General features: G+C 36.2%; 1 protein-coding gene across 1 annotated transcript in view; it reads right to left on the bottom strand.

The window, feature by feature from the left end:
• Positions 1–330: 330 nt before the first annotated feature.
• Positions 331–23,556, bottom strand: part of MOB1B (MOB kinase activator 1B) — a 52,471-nt gene continuing 29,245 nt past the window's right edge. Inside the window, exons 2-6 of the mRNA XM_059385065.1 lie at positions 18,629–18,795; positions 17,087–17,180; positions 11,436–11,569; positions 8,758–8,921; positions 331–6,131 (exon numbers count right to left, since the gene is read on the bottom strand). Coding sequence (XP_059241048.1) covers positions 6,054–6,131; positions 8,758–8,921; positions 11,436–11,569; positions 17,087–17,180; positions 18,629–18,795 — 637 coding nt within the window. The 3' untranslated portion in view covers positions 331–6,053. The remainder of the gene's footprint in view (positions 6,132–8,757; positions 8,922–11,435; positions 11,570–17,086; positions 17,181–18,628; positions 18,796–23,556) is intronic.

The following is a 23,556-nucleotide window of genomic DNA, read 5'->3' as shown; positions in this document are numbered from 1 at the left end:
AAATAAGGCCTAACAGGGACACCTGGGTGGCTCAGGCGGTTAAGTGACCAGCTCTTGGTTTCGCTCAAGTCATGATCTCACAGGTTGTGGGATGCAGCTCCACGTCAGGCTCCGAGTTCAGCAGGGAGTCTGCTTCAAGATTCTCTCTGCCTGTCTTCCAACTCACATGCACATATTTGTGTGCTCTTCTCTCTCTAAAATAAATAAATCTTTAAAATAATGCCTAACAAATCTCATATGTCCAACATATTCCATACTTTCAATATTTCTCTAGTAATGTGTGTAATGTGGGAACATCTACAGTAAATAATCAGTAATGCCAAGTCAGGATTCATGGCCAAACATAACTATTTATTAATTTTTTAAATAAACATTCAGTTTCTTCCTTTAAAAAAAAAAAACCTAGAATTTAAATATTTCCCATCCCATCACATACAAGTCTATATACGTTATTTACATCTCTCAAACATATTACAGATTTTCTGACATTCAGTATCCCCTTTTAAAATAAAATGATGGAGCAATTAAACTTTGATGATTAATAACTAGAATTTGAGTAATCTTGGCACAGTTTTCAATATAGTGTTCATGTTGCATTTCATATTTTAGACCATTTTTCCCCATCCAGCTACTTAAAATAGAGAAAAACTGTGTATCTCCATGAGAGCAGGATGCCTGTCTTTTGTATTCTCTGCAATATTTACACAGTGTGAATGCTGCCACTGTGTTTCCATTTTTTGGTACTGGCAATATTCAGCTTTTGTCCTCAGAAATGATCTCTACTCAACTTTTAAGTCTTGTCATGTTTACTGTATTCTCTCTCAACTAGATTTCATGACAGTTCCTTCATAATTTTCAGTAATAATGTATAGGAAAATTTCAAACAGAACAAACGTTAAGTGTTCTCCACAGGATTAGGGTCCTTATCACCTTAGTTATGCATGTACAAAAATAACAAATACAATCTAGTGGCTGTAAAAAACTATTTCCCCTAAAAATAATTATTTCTGTAGAACAATTTAAGGAGAAACATGTTCTTAACATGAAAATGTGCTAATCTATTTTACAATTTGCACAAGTATTTCAGAACAAAATAAAAATGAAAACATGTGCAAAACACCAACATAAGAATTTAATAACACAGAAGAAAAATTAAATATTAACAAAAATTTTATATCACTAATAATCTCTGGTTCAGTGACATAATTTAAATGAAGCTGTCAACCAAAAACAACCCAAAAATACTTACATAAGTTGCACCTTCCTACACTTCTGCCAATGTACTGACAGAAAGTACTTCACAATCAGTAACAAGAAGGACCTGCACAATAAACCTATCTGTCTTGTTTTCTTAGTGCAACGGGGGGTCAGGAGGTGGTAAGTCAATAGCTTAAGGAAAAGGAGATGACAAACAGAGTGAAAAAAGGCCAGTGATTTCAGTAGCTTTGAGAATTATAATCTAAAATTTTCTATTGCACAGCATTACATGCCCCAAAAGAATTTGCATCATACTTGAAAAACTGAGATTATTCAGTATTTTAATCTGTATTTTCTCTCTTTTGTCAAAATTTAAGTACCAGTCCAGCTATAAATGGAAGACATGGAACACAGTATCATACCTTTAAAATAAATTATTCTCTATGACTAACTCATTAGGAACATCTTAAAAATTCAAATTGTTTTCAGAATTGTTGTATCTTAAAATTAAACTTTTCCATGAAATCTTGACATATCTTTACCTATAAATATTAATTTCATACAACATTAAACCAATACAAAAAAAACAGTAATTCCTATGGATGAATCTTAATATTATGACAAAACTCCAATATTTAAGTTATTTTAGGAGTGGTTCTTCAAGTGCTGACCCAGCATACTATTTGTAAAAATTGGGTCTATACTTTAGTATTGCAGATTAAGTTGCAAAATCAGTTTTCTCCTTGGTATACAGTCACATTTTCAAATTACAAAGTACAAATTACAAGTCCCACATCTTTTAAAAAGACACTGAAAATTTTAAAGTTATAAATGATATATGAAATGATTATACAATTTTAAATATTTTATCTGTGATATGCAGGCATAAAACTCAGCATAATTATTATATAAAATTTATTTCAATTTCTTTGTACAATGATCTGCAGTCTTTAAATTCTTACTGTTCATTTGAGTGAAAATATGTTTTAAAAGTAAAGGCTGTTGTTACTTTAAGCTACTTCTATCTTAAATATTGGATCCATTTTTTTCTTACTATCCCTTCAACCAAAAATATCCTACAGTAGTTGAGATAAAATACAAAAGCTATCAGGGAAAGAAATAAAATTAGAAAACAAGAGATAGACTTTGATTTTTTAATTATATTTAGCTGTAAGGTAATTAAACTAACTTTTTAAAAATTAAATAAAACCTATACATCCAAATGATACTGTCTACTTCAAAGTAGTGACATCAGGCACTACTCCTTTATTAAATGATGCTACCAATGCTCAAAACATTTTCTTCTACAAATTCAGAACCTGTGGTAGTCTTTTGAACTTCCCTAATGGTTTAGTTCTAAAAAGACAGCAAAGTAAAGTTGGTTTGGTGACTGAGATAGGTCACATCAAGCTGCCAAAAGTTTTCAGTGCAACTAAAATGATGAATTTTCTTGCATAGTCATAAACCAATTCTCAGGTATCACTAAGTGTTCTAAAAACATGAAACCTTCAAAACATAGCTGGAAAGAATAGTGCTCCCCCAGGAACCACTCTGAAGATCAACTCTCATTAGGATATTTAAGGTATGACATACTTATTTTAAAAGAAAGTCCTACAACTTAATAACTGTATCTCACATATTTTACCATTTCAGTGGTTATCAAAACCTCTCTCAGAGAGGGTGTACACAAGGTATAAAACAAATGTCATTTTGCTATTTTCCCGTAAGCAAGGAAAATGCTAATACATAAAACGGAGTTTGGTGATTACATGTAAAATATAAGTATCCACGTCATCTGTATTTCCTGAAGATAAGAGATTGTAGTGTTCTATCGTTCCTGATAACCAGGCAGTAACTCAGTCTGAAATCTATTATACACTAAACCTGTCTTCTCCCACCCAATACATTTTATGCTGACCCTTTAGAATTTGCAAATGACAAAAGTAGAAAGAGCAATCTAAAATCTTTCAATTTAAAGTAAACTGACCACCAAAGCCTCTACCAGCTAAACTAACACATGCTACTGTTTTAATGCAGTCTAATGTCATGGTTTTTATGGGAAATAAAATAATCAAGTCAGCAAATGAAATCCAGCAGCACCATCTACTGCTTAGTGAAAGATTTTCACTCTTTGTTATTAATTTCTCTCCACCACCATCACTCCATCATTTAAAATCATTCCTAAAACTTGCTTCATTTCAACATTTACCAAAGCATTGTGACAATAATTCTCCGTTAACTTACTATTTTATATTTGAAGCTTTAATTAAGTGGTTGAGAAAACCAACTTTTGCTTTATATCTCTGTATAAAGAACAAGGGGGAAAACCATTATCTTATTTATAAATTAAATTAAGAGATCTGGAAAGAATCTAAGACACATCCATAAGCAAACTCTGCTGTAAAACCAAGATTTAATCCTTATTCTGTAAGGGGCATCTAAATGCTCATGGGAACTAATCAAAGCAACGTTCTGTTCAATCAGTTATTTCTCACATGCTCCGGTGAGTGTTCCTTACCTACAGTCATGTAATACCATGTACAATTCCAGGCCTCTCCCTGGGAGAACTTCTCTACTTTGTTACCATATATACACTTACACATCTCCTTACTTCCTAATAATACCTCTGTTGAAAGGAATACTCAGAAGCAGGCACCTGAGATTCTGACACAGTGACAACTCCTATCTACATACAGTAGAAATAGGGCCTACTACTAAACATTAATTTACAGAAACATTTTTCCATTTTTACAGTGTACTAGTGTGTAAGGCTTAAAAAGAGCAAGAACAATTTTTCACTATTCTCTACACATGGCTATTGCAACCCCTCTGTTACTGGGTTGATATAAAGTCAAATGCAGTATGGAAGACTACTTGAAAAATCATGTGCTTCGTTTTCATAAATAAACAGGACCCAAAATTATTTGACACTAAAGTTTATTTTTGAATCAACCATAGTGGCTGATACTACCTATCTGGGTAATAAAAGATTTGTTTTAAGGAAGTCAGCTTGTTCTCACTGCCATCTGTGAAGAAACATTACCAATAAGTGTCCAATATATTTGCCTCTGCCAGGATTTCCTGTTACTTCTACTATTGGTACTTGGAGAATGATTGTTAGAAATGAAATGGAGAAAAAGGCAGTTCCTAATTATCATAATTGCAATGGCATTAAATTGTATCACTGCTCTCCTTGTTAATGGCAAAAACAAAGTGATTTCATTTTAGATTCTTTCCTACTGACCATTTTTAGTATATATAATTTCAGAACAAGATTTCTATTCTACAAGGAAAAAGGTATGTATTTCAAACTGAGGGAAGACTATAGAGAGGTAACTGAAGGAATGAAATTTACTAGAAATTACAAAATTAAAACTGGAAGCCTGAAAAAGATACTTTTTGAGAATAAAACTGAAGTAAAAAATGCTAAAATTATTTTTAAAACTAAGTTTCTGAACTTTTTACTCATGGGAAGAATTCACTAGAAAGTCATAACAAATAAAATGTAAAAGTTAATACTACCAAATTAGCACTTTCATTGTTTGATATCACTGCAAAAAAAAAGATTTCCTTTCACAGTGGAAAAATGAGAAGTCAGAATGCTTCACATTGGGCCTATCATAAGCAAAGAAGATACTGTATCATTTTAAAATGACAGGCGAACACCAGCTCCATTCACTGAATGGAAATGCTGGAGGGTGATCAATTCCTCCAAACGGTCCTTAAATTTCGTGATTAATGTCTACACCTAAAATTAATAATTTATTTTTAACTTCTCATGGAAGTTGATTCGTAAAAGGACGTCTCTAAGACTTTGTTTACAAGAAATTAATTAAAATCTTCATGCCACTCTATTCAAGGATTTTAAGACAAGACCTTTTGAACTTGACTCAGCATACTTACCCCATCTATAGCTCCCCATACAAATGAACCCTCCCAACCAAGCACACACTCCTATCCATCCCCTCCTCTTCAAAACAGAAGGGAATTCTGTAGACTTATGGCTCATTTGGCAATTGCTAAGAAAACCTCACAGTTCAGCATCACCTCTGAAGATGGCAAACCTAATAATAACCTGAAATTTTACACCTACAGTGCAGTTAACACGTGGAAAGAAGCTAAAATACAATAGGTATTACACTTCAACATCCTCAAGTTTTAATATCACAGATACCAACAGATGGAAAAAGACCTGCTTGTAGAACTTTAAGCATTTGTTGAACAGAATTACCACCAATATCAAAAAATAATACTACTTTTTTATGTTCTACATGCACAGCTTTACAAATTGTGTTTCTTCAATGTAGTAAAAGCTGGAGATCACCAATTTAGGTAAACTATGGCTTTTATCACAGATGTTTTAAAACATGCATCAGTAAGTGCCCTGGGTAGTATTCCTAATATTTCAAGCCCTGTTCAGTTCTATGTCTGTGCTTTGCACCTCAGAAGTGAGCCTGCCAAGGCACTTAAAAACATAAGTCTCTTGGGGACTTCAAAAACTGGCCACAATTTACACAACGCAGAACCCCATCCATCAGCAATCTAATCAAGTAAGCATTTTCTTTCAACACACAGTATTATCAAAAAGTCTGCAAGTAATCAAACCAAGTAAAAAAACAAAAACCGTATGCCAGCCACTAAGACAAAATTTACCCCTATCAAATATATAGAGAATGGTTCTTGGCTTCCTCTAGCAACAGAGTATGGTTTCATTTATTCAGAATAAAGAAAATCAAACCCAAACAAGCCCCCCAAACCTAGGACAAAAATGACTGAGATAAAAATAAAACACCACAAAATCCATATACACTCAACACACTTCATCTGAGGAACAACTCGCACAGCCCTTCATCCTTTTATCTGTCCTTTGAGGTGAGTTTTTCAATCAGTTCTTGGAGTGGTGCAAGTTCTCTTCTATCGATAAGGTTGAATTCCTACGCATGTCAAAGACAGGAAAAAATAGTGAAGATATATTATTTACATCTCATTCCAAAGCAGATTTCTATTAACACTTTTTGGAAATTAGCTTTCAAGATCAATAAAAGTCTAATCTTTAAAAAAAAAAAAAAAAGTTTTTCTCTTCCCTAGCTATGTTCTCCATAGACAAATCATTTAAGCACTTCGGATATTATGTTGTACATGTCTATAATAACCTTTGAGTAAATCCCCCTACCTCATAAAATTACTGTGGGAACTAAATGTGATCCTGTGTGCTAACCACTTCGTGTAATCCCTGGCATAAAGTGATAACTCAGTAAGTGGGAATGCTTTTTTTGTTTGTTTGTTTTAAGATTTACTTATCCATTTGACAGAGAGAAACACAGCAAGAGAGGGAACACAAGCAGGGGGAGTGGTGGAGGAGAAGGAGGCCTCCCATGGAGCAGGGAGCCCCATATGGGAGCTTGATCCCAGGTCCCTGGGATCAGGACCCTAGCTGAAGGCAGACGCCCAACTACGCTTAACGACTGCGCCACCCAGGCTCCCTGTGAGTGTTGCTTCTTGTTAAAAGGGAATACCCTGAGTATCATTCAAATATAGTTAACCTGGTGGGGAACCAAAAAATCTAGCACCTCAGGCAATTTCAGGATTTTAAGAAGAGTGAAAAGAGTTCACAGACCACATACCCTCATAAACTGCTGCCATCTGACTACCCCCTAGATCTAGAGGTACACATATCAGAGATATGACCTTCCCTTGAAAGAATGGGCCCAAGGATAAGGTCCATACAGGCACTGGAACTAAAAATGGGACCATGTGGAAAGGAAATTCTGAAGTGTCAGGTACCTTAGCACAAACCAGTGGAATCTAGCAGATAAGTTCTTTGCCCTGTGGGGAGTACAGCTAGAGAAGGGTAAAAATAGGATTCTCTAAATAGTATGGCCCAGGGCAGAGGCCCCTCTTGCTCAGTCAAGGAGTGACTGTGTAACTAATGGACTTACCTTTAAGATGGTCACAGTGTCTTGAGATATAAAAAGGCTCGGATGTGGTAAATGCTTTATTTATCAATAAATACTAGCAAATACTACTATTTGCTAAGAGCTGAGAGATAACATTGTACTTTCAGATAAGATCATACAGGGGTGCCTGGATGGCTCAGTTGGGTGGGCATCTGACTTCAGCTCAGGTTGTGATCTCAGGGTTCTGGGATCAAGCCCTGTGACGTGACGGAATCTACACTCCGTAGGGAGTCTGCCTCTGCTCTCCCTCTCCCACTACTCATGCTCTGTCCCTCTTTCAAATAAATAAATAAAAGTCCTAAAAAAATATGATAAGATCATACAGTAAGATAAAACTAATCCCTCTGGTGGAAGAATATCCTCTACATCACTAAAACCTGAACACTGGCAATCATGTTCTGCCTAAGCCAAAGCACAGAAGAAAACTTTGAGATAACATTTTCTTTGTTTGTATGGGTGTCTACAGATGGTATTCCATGGTAAAGTAACTGCTCAGAGCAATAGTTTTGGCAAGTTAAGATCTCCTAAAATGTGTTTATACAGGTGAAATTAAGATACAAAATGTGTGGGGCACCTGGGTGGCTCAGTGGGTTGGAGCCTCTGCCTTCGGCTCCGGTCATGATCTCAGGGTCCCGGGATCGAGTCCCGCATCAGGCTCTCTGCTCAGCAGGGAGCCTGCTTCCCTCTCTCTCTCTCTCTCTGCCTGCCTCTCTGTCTACTTGTGATCTCTGTCAAATAAATAAATAAAGTCTTTAAAAAAAAAAAAAAGATACAAAATGTGTGTGTTCAGTATAAGAGGTTAAGTATACAGGGAAAAATAGACCCATTTTTCTTTAGTGGAGAGAGGGTGAGGAGAGGGCATTTATAAGCATATGCCCATAGATATGTAAAAAAAAGATTACACCGATTCAAGACTTGGACTTCTGCCTATATCATCGACCCTCTCAACTTCCACCAAAAAAGAGCTGGTCAGCTTAACCATTTCCCACCTCTTTTTCACTCCTTCCTAATTATTATACAGCAGGATGCAATCACCCAACTTCTCCTGGTCTACACCTCTGAGAACTAAAGGGAAAAGGAGGAGGAGGTGAACCAGAGCCAGAAAAAATGACTAATGGACCTCTGGAATAGCAACTCTGTGGATATAATGAGTAGTACCTAACTTAAAAGCTACTCAGAATATGTTTTCAGAAAGGAGAAAAAAAAAGGTATTATACGCAAAGTCCACTTCCAGGATAGAATATGACTTTTAAAAAATCTAGGGTAGGCAGAAATTGAGGGTTCAGATGATTAGAAGGAATGCTAATATGCTAAAGGTATCAAGTTCATCTATAGACCTTCTAAACTAGTCAGGTTCCTAACTCAGTCCTCATATGGCCTGTTAAATGAAGCAAAGACCCCTCAGATCTATTTTATGAGACTTGCATGCCACCAACTTGGAGATGAATGGAATTCAGAAACAAAAGGCCTTATCATCATGGTATGGATAAAAGACAAGAGAGAGAATGCAAATTTTATCCTAACCATATGGATGCAGGATCCACCTCAGAACTCTGCAGATAACTGGCTTTCCTGAGAAAAAAGACCTCCTAATTCAACTTACCTGGACAAAAAATATAAAGTGCTTGAAAGATGTATTGAGATGCGCTTCCTCCTGAAGCTGGATTACAGGGTCAAAATGCTGATGATAAATGTGAGCATAAACCCTAAAGAGGCGTTTGAGTATAGTTTTTGCCACAGACATGAAATTCTTCGGAAACGGGACACCTAATAAATAGATAAACAACACCCTCTATTAACAAGAAACAAGAACAAAGCAATGAGTTTGTCAACAAATGGCAACATAAATTAATAAGACAAAGCTGAAAAGAAGTACTTGTAAATCACTAATAATATCCACTGCAGGGGCACCTGGGTGGCTCAGTGGGTTAAGTCTCTGCCTTCGGCTCAGGTTATGATCTCAGGGTCCTGGGATCGAGTCCTGCATCGGGCTCTCAACACATCATGAATGAAAATAAACTTTAAAACTTCTATGGAATAAGAACCTAGACATAAGCAAGCCCCTTAAGCCTCTTATTCACCTACAACTTTACTGAAATGAAATAAATTTATACCTAAGGTGGTGGTGAATCTAAAACTCACACTCACATCCTCAGATTTCTCAACATCAAGTCTCAATACAAATCTCTGCTGAACACAGTGGATTAACCCTGTTCAGTTCTGCGTACAATGCTAGCAATATACTTTTATATTTTCTTTTTGGAAATTATTTCATTACACTTCCAGCTCTACATTTATTCCGAAATTAGCTACGGTCCCTCTCAACGAGGCTCACTGTTTTACAAATAAGAGCACTTTTACAGCACTAAACAAATACAAGACTAGAAAAAAAAAAAAAATTCCATGTCCTTTGTTAAACTGGCTAAATGACTCAAATTGGTAAAACACAAGCCAAGTACTAGTACTTCTGGATTTGGTGTTATCACATTGCCTACCACTCATTTAAAAAATATTATAGGTCACCGGGCACCTGGCTCCTTGATGCAACTCCTAATCTTGGTCAGGGTTGTAGTTCAAAGTCCCCTGTCAGGTGTAGAGATGACTTATAAAAAAAAGTCTTAAATACATTCGTGTGTGTGTGTGTGTGTGTGTGTGTGTGTGTGTTTAGATCACAAAGAAACAGAAGACAAACCAAAATGAAGGAACACTATATAAATTAGTATCCTTATACTCTTCGAAAAGATCAATGTCACGAAGGACCAAAAAAGACTGAAGTACACGTACTACATACTAAAGAAAGCTACAGAAACATGACAAGTAAATGAAAACAAATGTCAAAGATTTTGTTTTACTATAAAGGATATTACTGAGAACATTTGAAAAATCTGAAGATCTGTAAATTAAACAACAGTATTATATCATTGTTAAATTCCTGATTTTGATAGTTACACTGATTTTCTAAGAAAATGTATATTGAAGCACATTTTGATAAAGGGGCATCATTCATATAACTTACTTTCAAACAGTTCAGGAAAAAGAAAACATGTTGGGGGAGGAGAAAGATGACAAGTGTGGTAAAACATTAGCCACTAAAAAGTCTGGAAGAAGAAAAAAATTCTGGAAGAAGGATATACAGGGATTCTTTGCACAATTCCTGCAAATTTTCTAAAAGGCTGAAATTCAGTCAAAATAGAAATTTATAAAATATATTATGGGAGATAAAAGATAAGGTGATAGCACTTAACCAAAATGATTATGATGTATGTAAGTTATGCAGTCCTAAAAAACAGATCTTTTATTACAAAGGCTCCAAAGCCTTTGAAACATTCAATAAATGTGTTTAAAAACAATCCATAACAGTAACTATTTATATTGCTGTCTCCTCCACCACACCCTTCTTCCAAACTCTAAAAGCATAAAATACAGTCAAAAAGTTGTCTGTTGATAGAAGAATAAATTCTTTTTTTTTCCCAGAAAACATAACGTTTTTTAGAAAAACAAGAAGTTTGAGAGGGTAAAATCATATGAATTACCTAGATGTGAACAATTTCCACTTGAAAGAAAATATAGCTTCCTGAAAAGCAAATATAAAAAAAGCCAAAGTCACTCAGTAGATAACAAGCCCCCCTCTCAATCCTGCAGCCTTCTCAGCTCGCTTGATTCCACAGTCTTTAAGATTAACACTGTACTCATGAATTCTAACTCCCTCTCTGCCACAAACACACTGTAAAACTGGATGTAAGTCCTATAAACTCCTTCCCTAAACAAGACATGGATATGACTGTGGCAGATGACACTCCCTGCCTACCTAGCATTCAGTCTCTTTTCTCTGTAAACAGGGCAAATTTTGTTACTAACCAAGATACACTAATCTTCTTGTTGTTTAAGATTACAGAGAGCTTTCACTTAATGTTCATGATAAACCTGGTGTGAAAAAGATAAGACACTTTTATTTATTTATTTATTTGTTTCTTTGTTTATTTTTTAACTTATCTGACAGAGAGAGCAAGACAGCACAGCAGGGGTAGCAACAGAGGAAGAGGAAAAAGTAGGCTCCCTGCTCAGCAGAATCCTGGGATGATGACGTCCAGGATCATGACCTGAGCTGAAGGCAGACACCTAAGGCACCCCAAAACGATACTTCTGAATGTATAAGATTATAAATATTTTGATAGATATGGTAATCTAGTATGGTTCCTGGAATAGAAAGCCAATAAGCTCTAAAAAACACATGAAATTAGATAAATCACAATGGATTCCAATTATACAAAACAATTATACCAATTTTTGATGGAAATAATGTCTCATCATCCAACTGGTCCTGAACCCAAGTCATCAGGTAATCAATATACTTTGGCGCAGAGCACTTAATAGGCTTCTTTATGTTTGTTCCATCTGCCCAATGATACTCATATCTGTATTGGAAAAATAACAGACAGAGATTATTAGTATATACCTATACAAAATGTATATATTTTGTGTTATATATGTACATTTATTATGAATGTACATACAAAGGACAGGTTTTAAACAATCTGCTTCTCTAAACATATTTTGCATTTGGCATTTAAATTTAGAGCCTTTAAACTGTAACTAAACTATTTTACATTTATCATGATCCAAACTAAGCAGATCCCATCAAACTCATTTTTTGTAAACCTTTCTTTATATACAGCATTTATATTTTAGAATCATAATAGTAGAAAACTTAACTAACTTTCCACTTCTCTGATAAACACCTTTAATCTTTATGGTTGTTTTTATCTTCTTTGAAAAACATTTCTCCTTATGCAATATAATTCTTTTAATTTGGGGCTTTAAATTTTGAGTTAAGGATAGAGAATGACATGGAAGTTCCAGGGTAACATGCAACAAGAACAGAATGAGTCAATATCTAAGTACATTTGGTTGAGGAGCTAAATATGCCTTTAAAGAAAAATGGCAACCCAAATAAAGACGCCTATAGGACCTGGGTATTAACAGAACTATTCTTTGGTATAATCAATATTGAATGTGCACCTATCACGTGATATAAAATACTGTTCTGGACCAAGCGATACTAAAATGAAAGACACTTTCCATACTGTCAAGGAAAAGAGACTAGTAGAGGAGATAGTCTTGTAAATGAGTAGGTAGAAACAGTCTGGCAAGAATGATAACAGAGTTATACACACGCCCACACCCACACATAACCACAACCTGATTTTTAAGACAAGGAATAAGCACACAGCTGAAACTCCAAAGCATAAAAATCTCTAAATTGAACCATCATTTTGTATTTTAGTTTCCAAAAGATTACTTCTACCACTTAGCTTCTCTCTTTGAAGCCAATTTGTTTTTGTTCCAGTTTGAACTGACAAAATGATAGGTCAGTGTGTCTAATGAAGAAGGTGAAAGAAATACAATGGAGAAATATTATAGAGTATTTTAAATGATGAAAATGATCTTGAGATAGGTTAAATAACAAAGCTTTCCATTTAATCACAGCTACTTAGATCTGAACAATAAACCTCAACACGATACGCCTGAACAAACATCCTAACAGCAGACCTTACTGCCGACCCTGGGCAACAGGGATGACTCTCAAGTCCACTTTGAAGGTCTCCAAGAGGAGATTCCCCAACATTTGGCATTCTATTCCACTGCTTCATCACTTTCATGGTCAAGAGATCCTTTCTGAACTGAAATTAAAGTTCTGAGGGGGACTCGGGCCTGTTCTTATTTGATCCTTGAGAGACAGAGACCATGAATGGTAGAACTTTTAGCCATAATTACTCTTCACTTAAAGACAGGTACTTATCCATGTTTTCTCCCACATGTTAAGAGACCTGAAAATTTTTTCCCTTCCTCCCAAACACATTTTTCATTTTGTTAGTGACCGGGGGTTACATATTCACTTTTAAATGCAAAAACCAAAAGCAGACACAGTTGACCTAAAAATCATTTTCAATTTTTTAAGCATACTAACTTTCAATATCCTAAAGCTTTTTGAAAAACAGAACTAGGGGTAAGGGGTTGGGGGAGCCTGGTGGTGGGTATTATGGAGGGCACGTATTGTATGAAGCACTGGGTATGGTGCATAAACAATGAATTTTGGAACACTGAAATAATAAAATAAAATAAATTCAAAAAAATAAAAATAAAACTATATACTGCTTATATTTCCTGACCCATTCTTCTTCTTTTGTCATGTTTATACTTAAGATGACTTCATCCTATAACTCTGTTTTGCCCACACTGATTTTTTTATTTCACTTTTGTCAGACCATTCTCTTTGAACTGTATTTCTGTCATCATGATAAGTTCATACCAATCTTTAAAAAAGAAAAAGAAAATATTTTGCAAATTGCAAAATATTCCTCATTTCTTGGTAATAATAAATAATAACTGACAAAATCCTGAGCCATCACTCAGTCACACTTTGCAAGGGGCCAGTACTAAGCTACTAACAAGTGCCTCTCCTTGGTACAATGCCCAGCATCTTCTGCTAAAGATGGCAGAGCATGAGGACAACTGTATCTTCTCAGCACGAACAATGAACAAAGCTTAAGACTCTCAAAATTAAAAGGAAGGGCGGGAGGTTAAGGGGAGGGAAAAGCAGAAAGACGGGAAGGAGGAAGGGAAGGCGGGAAAAGGAAGGAAAGAAGGGGAGGAAGGTCGCTAGAAGGAAGGACAGATGACTGGAAGGAAGAAGAAAAGGAAGAATGTTTTTTGTTTTTATAATATCTTTATAGAGATCCTATGCCCACTACTTTTGAAGAATCACATACGTTCTTCCTAATCAGCTATTTAGATAAGGTTTCTCTGAGAAAGCGATCACCGCAGTATTCTGCGTGGCAGTAATTCTCCCTAATTCACAGGTATTGGTATAACATCAGAAAACCTCGCAGTGAACACTAGTCAATTTCAAGGGCGGAATGGCAAATCGAGGCCAAGAAACCTTGCACACACGAAGACGATGGAGTAATCAGGGTTAACATCACAGTGACGGGATGGTTGACAGTGTGTGCCCCTGATATTATTCACTGACCAAAAAATGAGCATTTCTATGGTGTCCTGCCAAGAATGCACAGTCTGAATGTGGTCACAAGGAAACATCAGACAGACAGTGTAAGGAAGAGGTCCCCAAGATCACTACCAGGTTTGATGATTTGCTAAAAGAACTTACAGAACTCAGCACATAGTTGTACTCAAAGCTATTGTTTACAACCGTAAAAGAACACAAACCAAAACCAGCAAAAAGAAAAAACAAATGGGGCGAAGGCCAGAGGAAACCAAGAGTCTTTTCCCACTGGAGTCACAGGGACACATTTAAATTGCCCCAAGACTCAGTAATGATAGCACACGTTAAGTACTGTCTACCAGGCCAGCTCATCAGAGACTCGGTGTACAGGTTTTAGTTACTGGGGCATGATCAAGTAGACACCCTTTGGGTGGCACATATTACAATTCTAGATTCCCAGAAGGAAAGCACTGGCCATACTGTTTGTACAAAGAGTTTAGGCACAGTGACCCAGTCTTGAGTTAGGGAGGTGGGAACCCTTTTGAAATCCAAGTTCCTGGGGCACCTGGTTAAGTGTCTGCCTTCCACTAGGGTCATGATCTCAGGGTCCTGGGATTGAGCCCCACCCCCCCGCTTCAGGCTCCCTGCTCAAAGAAGAGCCTGCTTCTCCCTCTCTCACCACCACCTGCTTGTGCTCTCTCACTCGCTGTCAAATAAATAAAATCTTAAAAAAAAAAAAAAAAGAAAAGAAAAGAAAAAGAAATCCAACTTCCCAGCTGGCTGTCCACAAAGATAGCAACTTTTAACAGATCTTTCAAGAGGTAACAGGCCTGCTATGTTAACTCTTTTTTCCATGTAAAGGGCAACACCAGAAAAAGACTGAAAAATTATTCTAAATTATAGGTACGTAAAGAGAGAAGTCAAATAAATGCAATATATATTCCTAGATAGGATCCTGAATCCTGGACCAGAAAGGGAAAACTGAGATACTGCTGAAGCAATTATTTAATGTGTATGTGTCCAAATCACAAGAAGTGATCTGGACAGTCTATATGCCGATTACATAGAAGAGTAACCTAGTTTTGGAAAATACACAGTTGAATATGAGGGGGAAGAGGCATTAATGTCTACAACTTGCTAAAAAGGTTTAGAAAAAATTAACATTAATGAGTATACACACAGAGTAGGTGATGAAGCAAATGCACTAAGACATTAATAATTGGGGAATTTGCTGCCAAAGAAATATGGGAGCTCCTCATGCTCTTCCGGTAACTTTTCTGTACACCTAAAATTACTGGAAGTTTCAAAGTTTGAAATAGTCTTAAAATATGTTCTTTATTAAAAAAAATTACCTTAGGAAATATTCAAATCATATTCTTTTGAACATCTCTGATGATGGCAAACTGTCAGCCCTCTTTAAAAGTCCTGGATTCCAAGAAACACCTAAACTCATTTGGAATTAATTTGAAGGATAAGAAAAACAACTCCAAGTAGGTAATACCTGCTCAATATGTGAATCTGCTCAAAAAATAAAGTATGACTATGAACTAGTAACAATGAATCTCTTGGGTAGTCAATAATCTCACTATTTAAAAGTCACCAAAAATAGTCTACAATAAGTGATTAGCAATCTAAGGCCACAACTTAAAATGATAATACACCCAAGCACTCGTAAGCCTGGGCAGTACTGTTTTGCTTTATTTTCTTTTTTTAAGATTTTATTTATTTGACAGAGATCACAAGTGGGCAGAGAGGCAGGCAGAGAGATGGGGGGAAGCTGTCTCCCACAGAGCAGAGAGCCCAACATGGGGCTCGATCCCAGGACCCGAGATCACGACCTGAGCCGAAGGCAGAGGCTTAACCCACTGAGCCACCCAGGCACCCCTGTTTTACTTTATTTTAATATTTAGACCATTATATGATAAGGGTTTAGGGTATATGACTTTTTATATATGTATATGTAGGATATATGACTTTTTATAAAGTCAGCACTAAAAATTAAAACTTTTCTTAATGTCTTGTAAATATCAATTAATACAGCTTATAATAGTAAAATAATAATACAATGTACCAAGTAAGAGTAGAGGCACTAGAATCAAAGCCATTTAGATTTCAATTCTGGTTCTCCAGCTTCTAGATAATAGGACCTTGGACATGTTACTTAACCTCTCTCAGACTCAATTTCTTTTCTTATGTCATAGGCTTGCTTTATGAAGTAAAAGATGAAATGTATGAAAGTCCTAACATTTTAGATAGCACTAAATAAATGGCAGCAGTCATTATCAGCCATAGTAATAACAAAATCCAGTTTCAAAAATTTATTGATCCAAGCAAACATTTACCAAGTGCTAACTAGGTGGCAGGCACTGTTTTTGCACCAAAAGGGATTTAAATGAAGAAGGAATCTAATAGGTTAAATAAGACATGTATAAATAGTGTAAGTATAATATAAAATAAAGAAATGTAATCACAAAGACAAAAAAGTTAAATAGATCAGGTCTAGTATGAAAAAAATCAAAAGATTTCATAAGAAGCATTTGATTTAGGCCTTGCAGATGGGTAAGAATTTTTGAAATATTACCAGATAATGACTGGAGGGGGATGGGAAGAGAAGAAAAATATCCAAAAGAATAATGGAATGAGCAAGTTTTCAGAGTGGAAGTAATGGAGGGAATAGTGAGGCACTGCCAGTAATCTACATAGTTTGGATAGACCAGAGGAGATTCATAAGCAAAGCGAGGAAAGGAGGAAAGCGGATTATACAGGGAGGGCCATGAAGCTCGGGCTTAGAAGTCTGGACTTAATATTTATCAGCCATTAGTGAACCACTGAAGGCGATGCTGAATAGAGAAATCATATGGTCAGAAACTTTCTTCTTATCTAAGAACGTTTAAGTAAAAATGAGAATTGATCATAAACCATGTCTTACTTTGGGCCAGCTGACATCACTGGACAACTTTCCTCTGTACAGAAATCTGTGATTGTTCCATAAAGCATATTAATCTGATTGAAGAAATCCACAGCTGCAAGGCAAGCATTAGTTATAAGAAAAGAATTAAATTTTAATTTTACTCAAGCAGAATCATATTATCAGTATTCTTTCCTCTAAAAAGAAGAGGCAAAAGCATACACAGAAATCACAATATTTGGCTACTCTGAAATTAGGGGCTTCTGTTTATTAAGCAACTCCCTTAAGAGGGTAAAAAAACAAGCACAGAATGGGAGAAATTCTTTGCAACACATATAGCCAACACAAATTTGGGGCGGCTGGGTGGCTCAGTCAGTTAAGCATCCAACTCTGGACTTCCGCCCCGGTCATGATCTCAGGGTCCTGGGATCGAGCCCTACGCAACTACTGTTGCTACCTGCAACAGTGTGGATGAATCTAGAGGGTACAAGGCTAAGTGAGATAAGGCAGTCCGAGAAAGACAAATACCGTATGGTTTCAGCCCGATATGGAATTTAAGAAACAAAACAAAGAAAAGAGACAAACCAAAAACCAGACTCTAAACTATAGAGAACAAGTGAGTGGTGGCCCGAGGGGAGGCAGTGGGAAGGGGGAGGAGAAGGGTGAAAGGCAAAGGGCATTCGGAGTACCCGGATCTGGATGAGCACCGAGTAACGTACAGACTCGGAGAAACACTATCGTACTGCTGAAACTAATACAACACTGCGTATTAACTACACTGATTTGAAAATTTTTTATAAGTCTACCCCAAAATAAGAGTATCTCATAAACGTATTTTACTAACTTCACAAGATCATTATTGGTTTCCTTTTTGGGGAGAAAAAAAGGGCATAATGTAGACAAATAATTGAGAATGCTACTGAAAGAAGCAATTTAGCACAGCGGCTGAAGGGTAGTCTCCACTTGTCCTGGTGAGCACGGGGTGACGCGTGGACGTACTGAATCACTATATCACACACCTGAAACTAATACAACGCTGTATGTTAACTAACTGGAATTAAAATAAAAACGTAAAAAACAAAAAAGCGCAGTCTCTAAAATCCTAAAGCTCTATTTATTTGAGCCCAGGTTCTACCATTTGTATGACGTAGGCAAATTACTAATTTTCTGTCTCACCTTATCTATATTAAACTGAAGTAATAACAGTACCTACATCACGAGACTGTAAAGATGAAATATAAATAATCCATGCAGAGAGGATAACACAGGGCCAGACACAGAATTAGTGTTCCATAAATATTAACTGCTGTCATCATTATCATTTTTTTCTACTGAAGATGGTAAATCTATTCTCTGTATTACATTGTAACAGGAGACAAAAATTTCATAAAACTCCATACTCACAATAAAATAACATAAAGGCTAAAGTGGCCTGAGGTTATCACTGTAACTGTGGCATTAGGTCGGTAACTAGATCCTTGAACAGACAACATGCCAGCACTCACCTACAATTAGTCTACTAACATAACGTAGAGTCCACTAGAAACAAGACAGGCTACTTACTGTTCACTGCAACCCATTCATTTAGATCTTCGCCCTCAGGAAGCATGACAGCCATCCGGAGATTGCCACTGCCAAGCGTGGCTTCTGCGTGCTTTAAGAGTTCATACTGGTGAGAACCCTCCGGAATGTTCTTCTTTGGTTTAAAAGTTTTAGAGGAGCGGCTACCACTATGAATAGAAGAGAAAAAAAGAACCTCAATATTTAAGGCATGACTTTCAACAGAGTACACCGCGCTGTACTACTAAATTAACACTGAGGTGATCCTAAAGTCCACAAATAAAGAGCCCTAAATTGTACCTGCAACATTAAATCCCAGCAAAATAAGGTTGTAGCTACTATGTTTGATACCCAAAACTCCTACAAACTTTCTCTACATTCCCTACTACAACTTCCAAGGAGAAAGTGAATTTTTAGCTATAATTAATCCAGCTTTTCACCATAATTTAGTGATTTAGAATTATAGGTTGTAGTCTATAAAAACAAAGTATTTCTGTGATTGTTTTCAGTCATTTTATTCCTTTTCACGCCTATTATGTCTCTTGTTCTAGTAAAAATAATTTATTTCCTTCATTAAAGATAATAGTTTTACATCAATGAAACATAAAAATTCTAGAGTGAGAAAGAGAAGCTACATGTTCTACGTTCTGCCCAATTAGAGGAAGCAGCAGCAATCTTAATGCAGAATTCCACATATGCAGATAAGTAGCTAGACCTTAATATGGTTGTCTCGCTAAAATTTCTGAATTTGTGTGGATATACAGATGCATTTTTTTTCAATGGGTCAAGTAAAACTAGTCTTAGAGTTTAAGAGTTTTTAAGAGATGGATCCTTCTGTTAATGTTATCAAATTCTTATCAAACTGTATTATACTCCAGTCATCCCTTCTTAATACTTCCCTTTTCTTCTCTTCATATAAAAAGGAACAGTTAAGAAAGAATGAATTAGAGGAAGGTGGGTAAGTGGGAACCCTGTAAGTTTAATATTACTAAATCCATACCACCAAAGTCTTCAGACTTGTGGAGCTTATGAATATGAAAAGGGAATTCCAAAAAGAACAACCACCATTATACTTCCCAAGCTCTCCGTAACTTTTCACTCACTACCCCCTTTCTCCCAAGCTTAACCGCATGATGTCTCCTGTCTTCCCCAAGATAAAGGGTAGTTCTCAATGTTGGTTACATAGTACAATCACCCGATATGCTTTCAAAAAATACTAAGGATCCTGAGATAAACTAAGAATCCACCAGTCAACCCAAATATTCAATTCAAATGCGTAGTATTTTGCATTTCTAAGGCAACAGCGTTCTTCACATGGGTCTTTCCCCAAGTGTTCAACTGGAGTAAACAGGGTCTTCAACTCTAACACTGGCCCCCTCTCTCTGCCAGGTATCTCTACCTAACAAAGTATCATTAAAAGCCCTGACCGGACATAACTCCTCTGCTTAAAACCACTCAGTGGTTTTTCCATTGCTCTCAGAGTAAACAGACATGTCAAACGTCAGACACAGTACGTCCCTAGACCACCACTAGAGAGCAGAAACTCATCTTCAGTCTAATCCGGTAATGCACTAAACACCAAATTCTCTCCCAGCGTCTCTAAAATATAAAAACACAGAAAGGATCATTGTGGCTGCCTGCACCAAGCTTAAGACTTACTTCATTTTCCCACCCTTCTCACCCTTTGTTTATAAAAATTTCATTAATTTATGTGTGATTAATTACAAACGTAACTCCTAGGAGTAATCTGGTACATGTCTTCAGGCAGGGTGTAAATTAAGTACACTCCCTTTAATTCGCCACTCTTCAGACTAATACAGCAACTGAGGATGCGACAAACTGTTGAAAGTTACAGGGCCATCAGCTGTGCCTGCACTCTGAGAAGGGTCAGAGCCTCACCTGCCCCCTATGTACTGAATCACTCTACCACGAAATTTTAGGCTTCCAAATGCTTTTAGATTGGTGTCCTCTCCAGAACTGGTCTTCTACAAAGCTAAATAAACCTGCCTCATAAGACTTAATTCTTGAGTAGAAAGGAAAAAAAACCCTGAGTTCGATTTTGTGAGGGCCAAGGTATGTTATCTCGAGCAAATACCCCAATTTTCTTGAGTCTATTCTTTCTTAAACAGTGAAAGCCTAATAAAAATAACGAAACATCAGCAGTATCTGTATCTTAAATCTGCTGCAAAACGAGAAAATATATGTGAAAAAGGTTTTAAAATTGTAAAATGCTGTGCAAATAAAATGTTAGGTTTTTTTTTATTGTCTTCCTGTTGCTGAACCAGAATGACAGAGTAACAAAGGAAATGGTAGAGCAATACCCGAAGTTTTATTCAACCACGATTCCCATCCTCTTCTCCTAACACTGCGGCAAACATAACCTTAACTTTGGAAACAAATGCTTTTACACATCAAGTTTACAAAAGAAGTTTTAAAATTTTTGTTTTGTTTTTTGATGCTATTCCCATAACAAGTTTCAGGTGATCTAATGCTAATTGTGGAGCTAGACTAGAAATTAAGAAAACAAGGTTCTATTCTTCATTTTGCCATTTTCTTCTCACGTTACTTAAGAAACCACAAATTATCATCTGGGCTTCAACGTCTTTATTTTGTCTTTCGAAAGTCTGGAAAATAACTTTTTATAAAAGGGCATAATTTAAGAAGATGAGATAATGTTTATAAAATGATTTTAGTTTCTAAAAACTAAAATTGTTTTTTTTTTAAGATTTTATTTATTTATTTGACAGACAGAGATCACAAGTAGGCAGAGAGGCAGGTGGGGGGGTGGGGGGGCAGACTCCCTGCTGAGCAGAGAGCCCAAGGCTGCTGGGCTGGATGCCAGGATCCTGGAATCATAACCTGAGCCAAAGGCAGAGGCTTTAACCCACTGAGCCACCCAGGCACCCCCTAAAACTGTTTTTAAAACTGTTGACTCCTTTCTCTGTTCCTCTTTTCCATGCACACTCAAACTTCTGAAATGTTCTCAAGTCCTTTAGTTTTCTTTCTCTCTAACCTTTCTGCTTTATTCAAGCAGAATAACCTAACCATTTCCATACTCTATATTTTTTAAATATTATTTTTAAAACCCACATTCAGCTTTTTCAACCTGAAACTTCCACCAGTATCCACCCTACCTCTGGAAGTTCAGTACTGCTTCCCATTTCTAGGTCAAAAAGACCAATGACAGAGTCCTCAAGTTCAAAAGCACAAATATGAAAGCATACATGCAAAAGTCCTTATCAATGAGTAAAGCTCTTATAAAAACAATGTATGGCCAAATGCATATATCTCACATGACATTTTAAGACATTTGATGCAAATATTCAAAAACATCTTCAATAACAGAAAGTACACTGCCTCCCACCCTCCTTAGAAGAGACCTGTGTATCAGAAGCATCTCAGAGCAAGTATCTTGTATATCCTTCCAGAGAGTCTATGTCTAAACAAGGCCAAAAACACTTGGGCCTGTTTTTTGTTTTAACACAATTGTTGCATGCTATACATACTAAATAATGTTTTTCACTTAATATATCCAGGAGATGGTTGTATATTAAGATAGAAGTAGATCTAACTTCTTCTTTTTAAGATTCAATAGTACTTCCTTATATAAGTGTATAATACATTTTAATCAGTCACTTAATGATAAGCATTTAGGCTGTTCCAGTCGTTATTACAACACTGAAGTAAGTATCCTCCTGCACATGCATATATGAGGAATAAATCACTAAAAATAAAATTGCTGTGCTAAATTATATTCACATTTTTAGATTTTATATAAACCTATTTTTCCCCAAATAAGTTGTACCCTTTCACAGTCCCATTAACAATGTATGAAAATGCCTATGCACATTTTCAGTCTTAGAGGAAAACGATTCTACTTATTCTCGTACAGCTCCTAACACAGTATCATAACTTTATGAGAATTTGGGGCTTTCTATGTGAATGACACATTACACATAAGGGAATGAATTTCCCTTTTTGATAATTCATGGCATTACCCTGAGGTCTTTTCTTTCCAAGTAAACAACAAGGATTTGGGGTTGTTTGTCCTGGCCGGTTCTCTTAGTCACATCAGAAAGCCAATCATTTTCTAGAGCAAGACATGTTGGCTTGACAAATAACTGTGTCCTAAGGGAAAACCCTGAACCCACCTCCCTTATAATTAATTAGTCATCCAATTTGATTTACCTTTTTTAAGTTTCAAGAGCATTATTTATTTCGTCCTTGAGAACCTAAAGAATTGATTAGCTCCACAGTGATACCTAGGTTAATTCCCATAAACCATTTCCTACCATCTCAACAGTGTCACATACATTATTACCCTTAATTTTAATCCTTTATCGTCCAATCCAACTATGATACTTTCAAATTTGGATAGGAAAATCTTGAGACTAAAGGAAATGGGGCAAAGGGGAGATACATAGAGAACTTAAAACTGGGGCACTAAGATGGGTTAGAATAGATATCTGTGTATTTTGACACTGAAGAACATGTCAATTATCTTGAAGGAGTTACTTAACATTACCAAGCCTCAGCTTCCTCATCTATAAAACGGGAATAATAATACCTACCTTACTACTGAATCACTAATATTCATTTTCTTTGTTCCAACTCTAGGTACCAGCCTGTTACTCACATCAGCAGCTCCTTCCATAGGTCTAAGTCCAATACTAAAGATCAGGTACCTGATAAACACTTGTTAATGGATAGTTCCAATGAAATTCAGGCTAAGAACTCCTACATCAGGACAGTAATGATGGTGATTAATATTAACTAACATTTACGGCAGGCTTTGTGCTCAGAAGTATTTTACATGTAATATCTCATTTAATCCTTTTAACTCTATGATGTACAGACTATTATTTTATTTTATGGATAACAAAACTGAGGCTTAAAGAACTTACATAATTTGCTCAAGATTATAAGAGTGG

The sequence above is a fragment of the Mustela nigripes genome, chromosome 1, assembly GCF_022355385.1.
Source record: "Mustela nigripes isolate SB6536 chromosome 1, MUSNIG.SB6536, whole genome shotgun sequence".
NCBI lineage: Eukaryota > Metazoa > Chordata > Mammalia > Carnivora > Mustelidae > Mustela > Mustela nigripes.
This window is presented reverse-complemented; position numbering and strand designations above follow the sequence as displayed.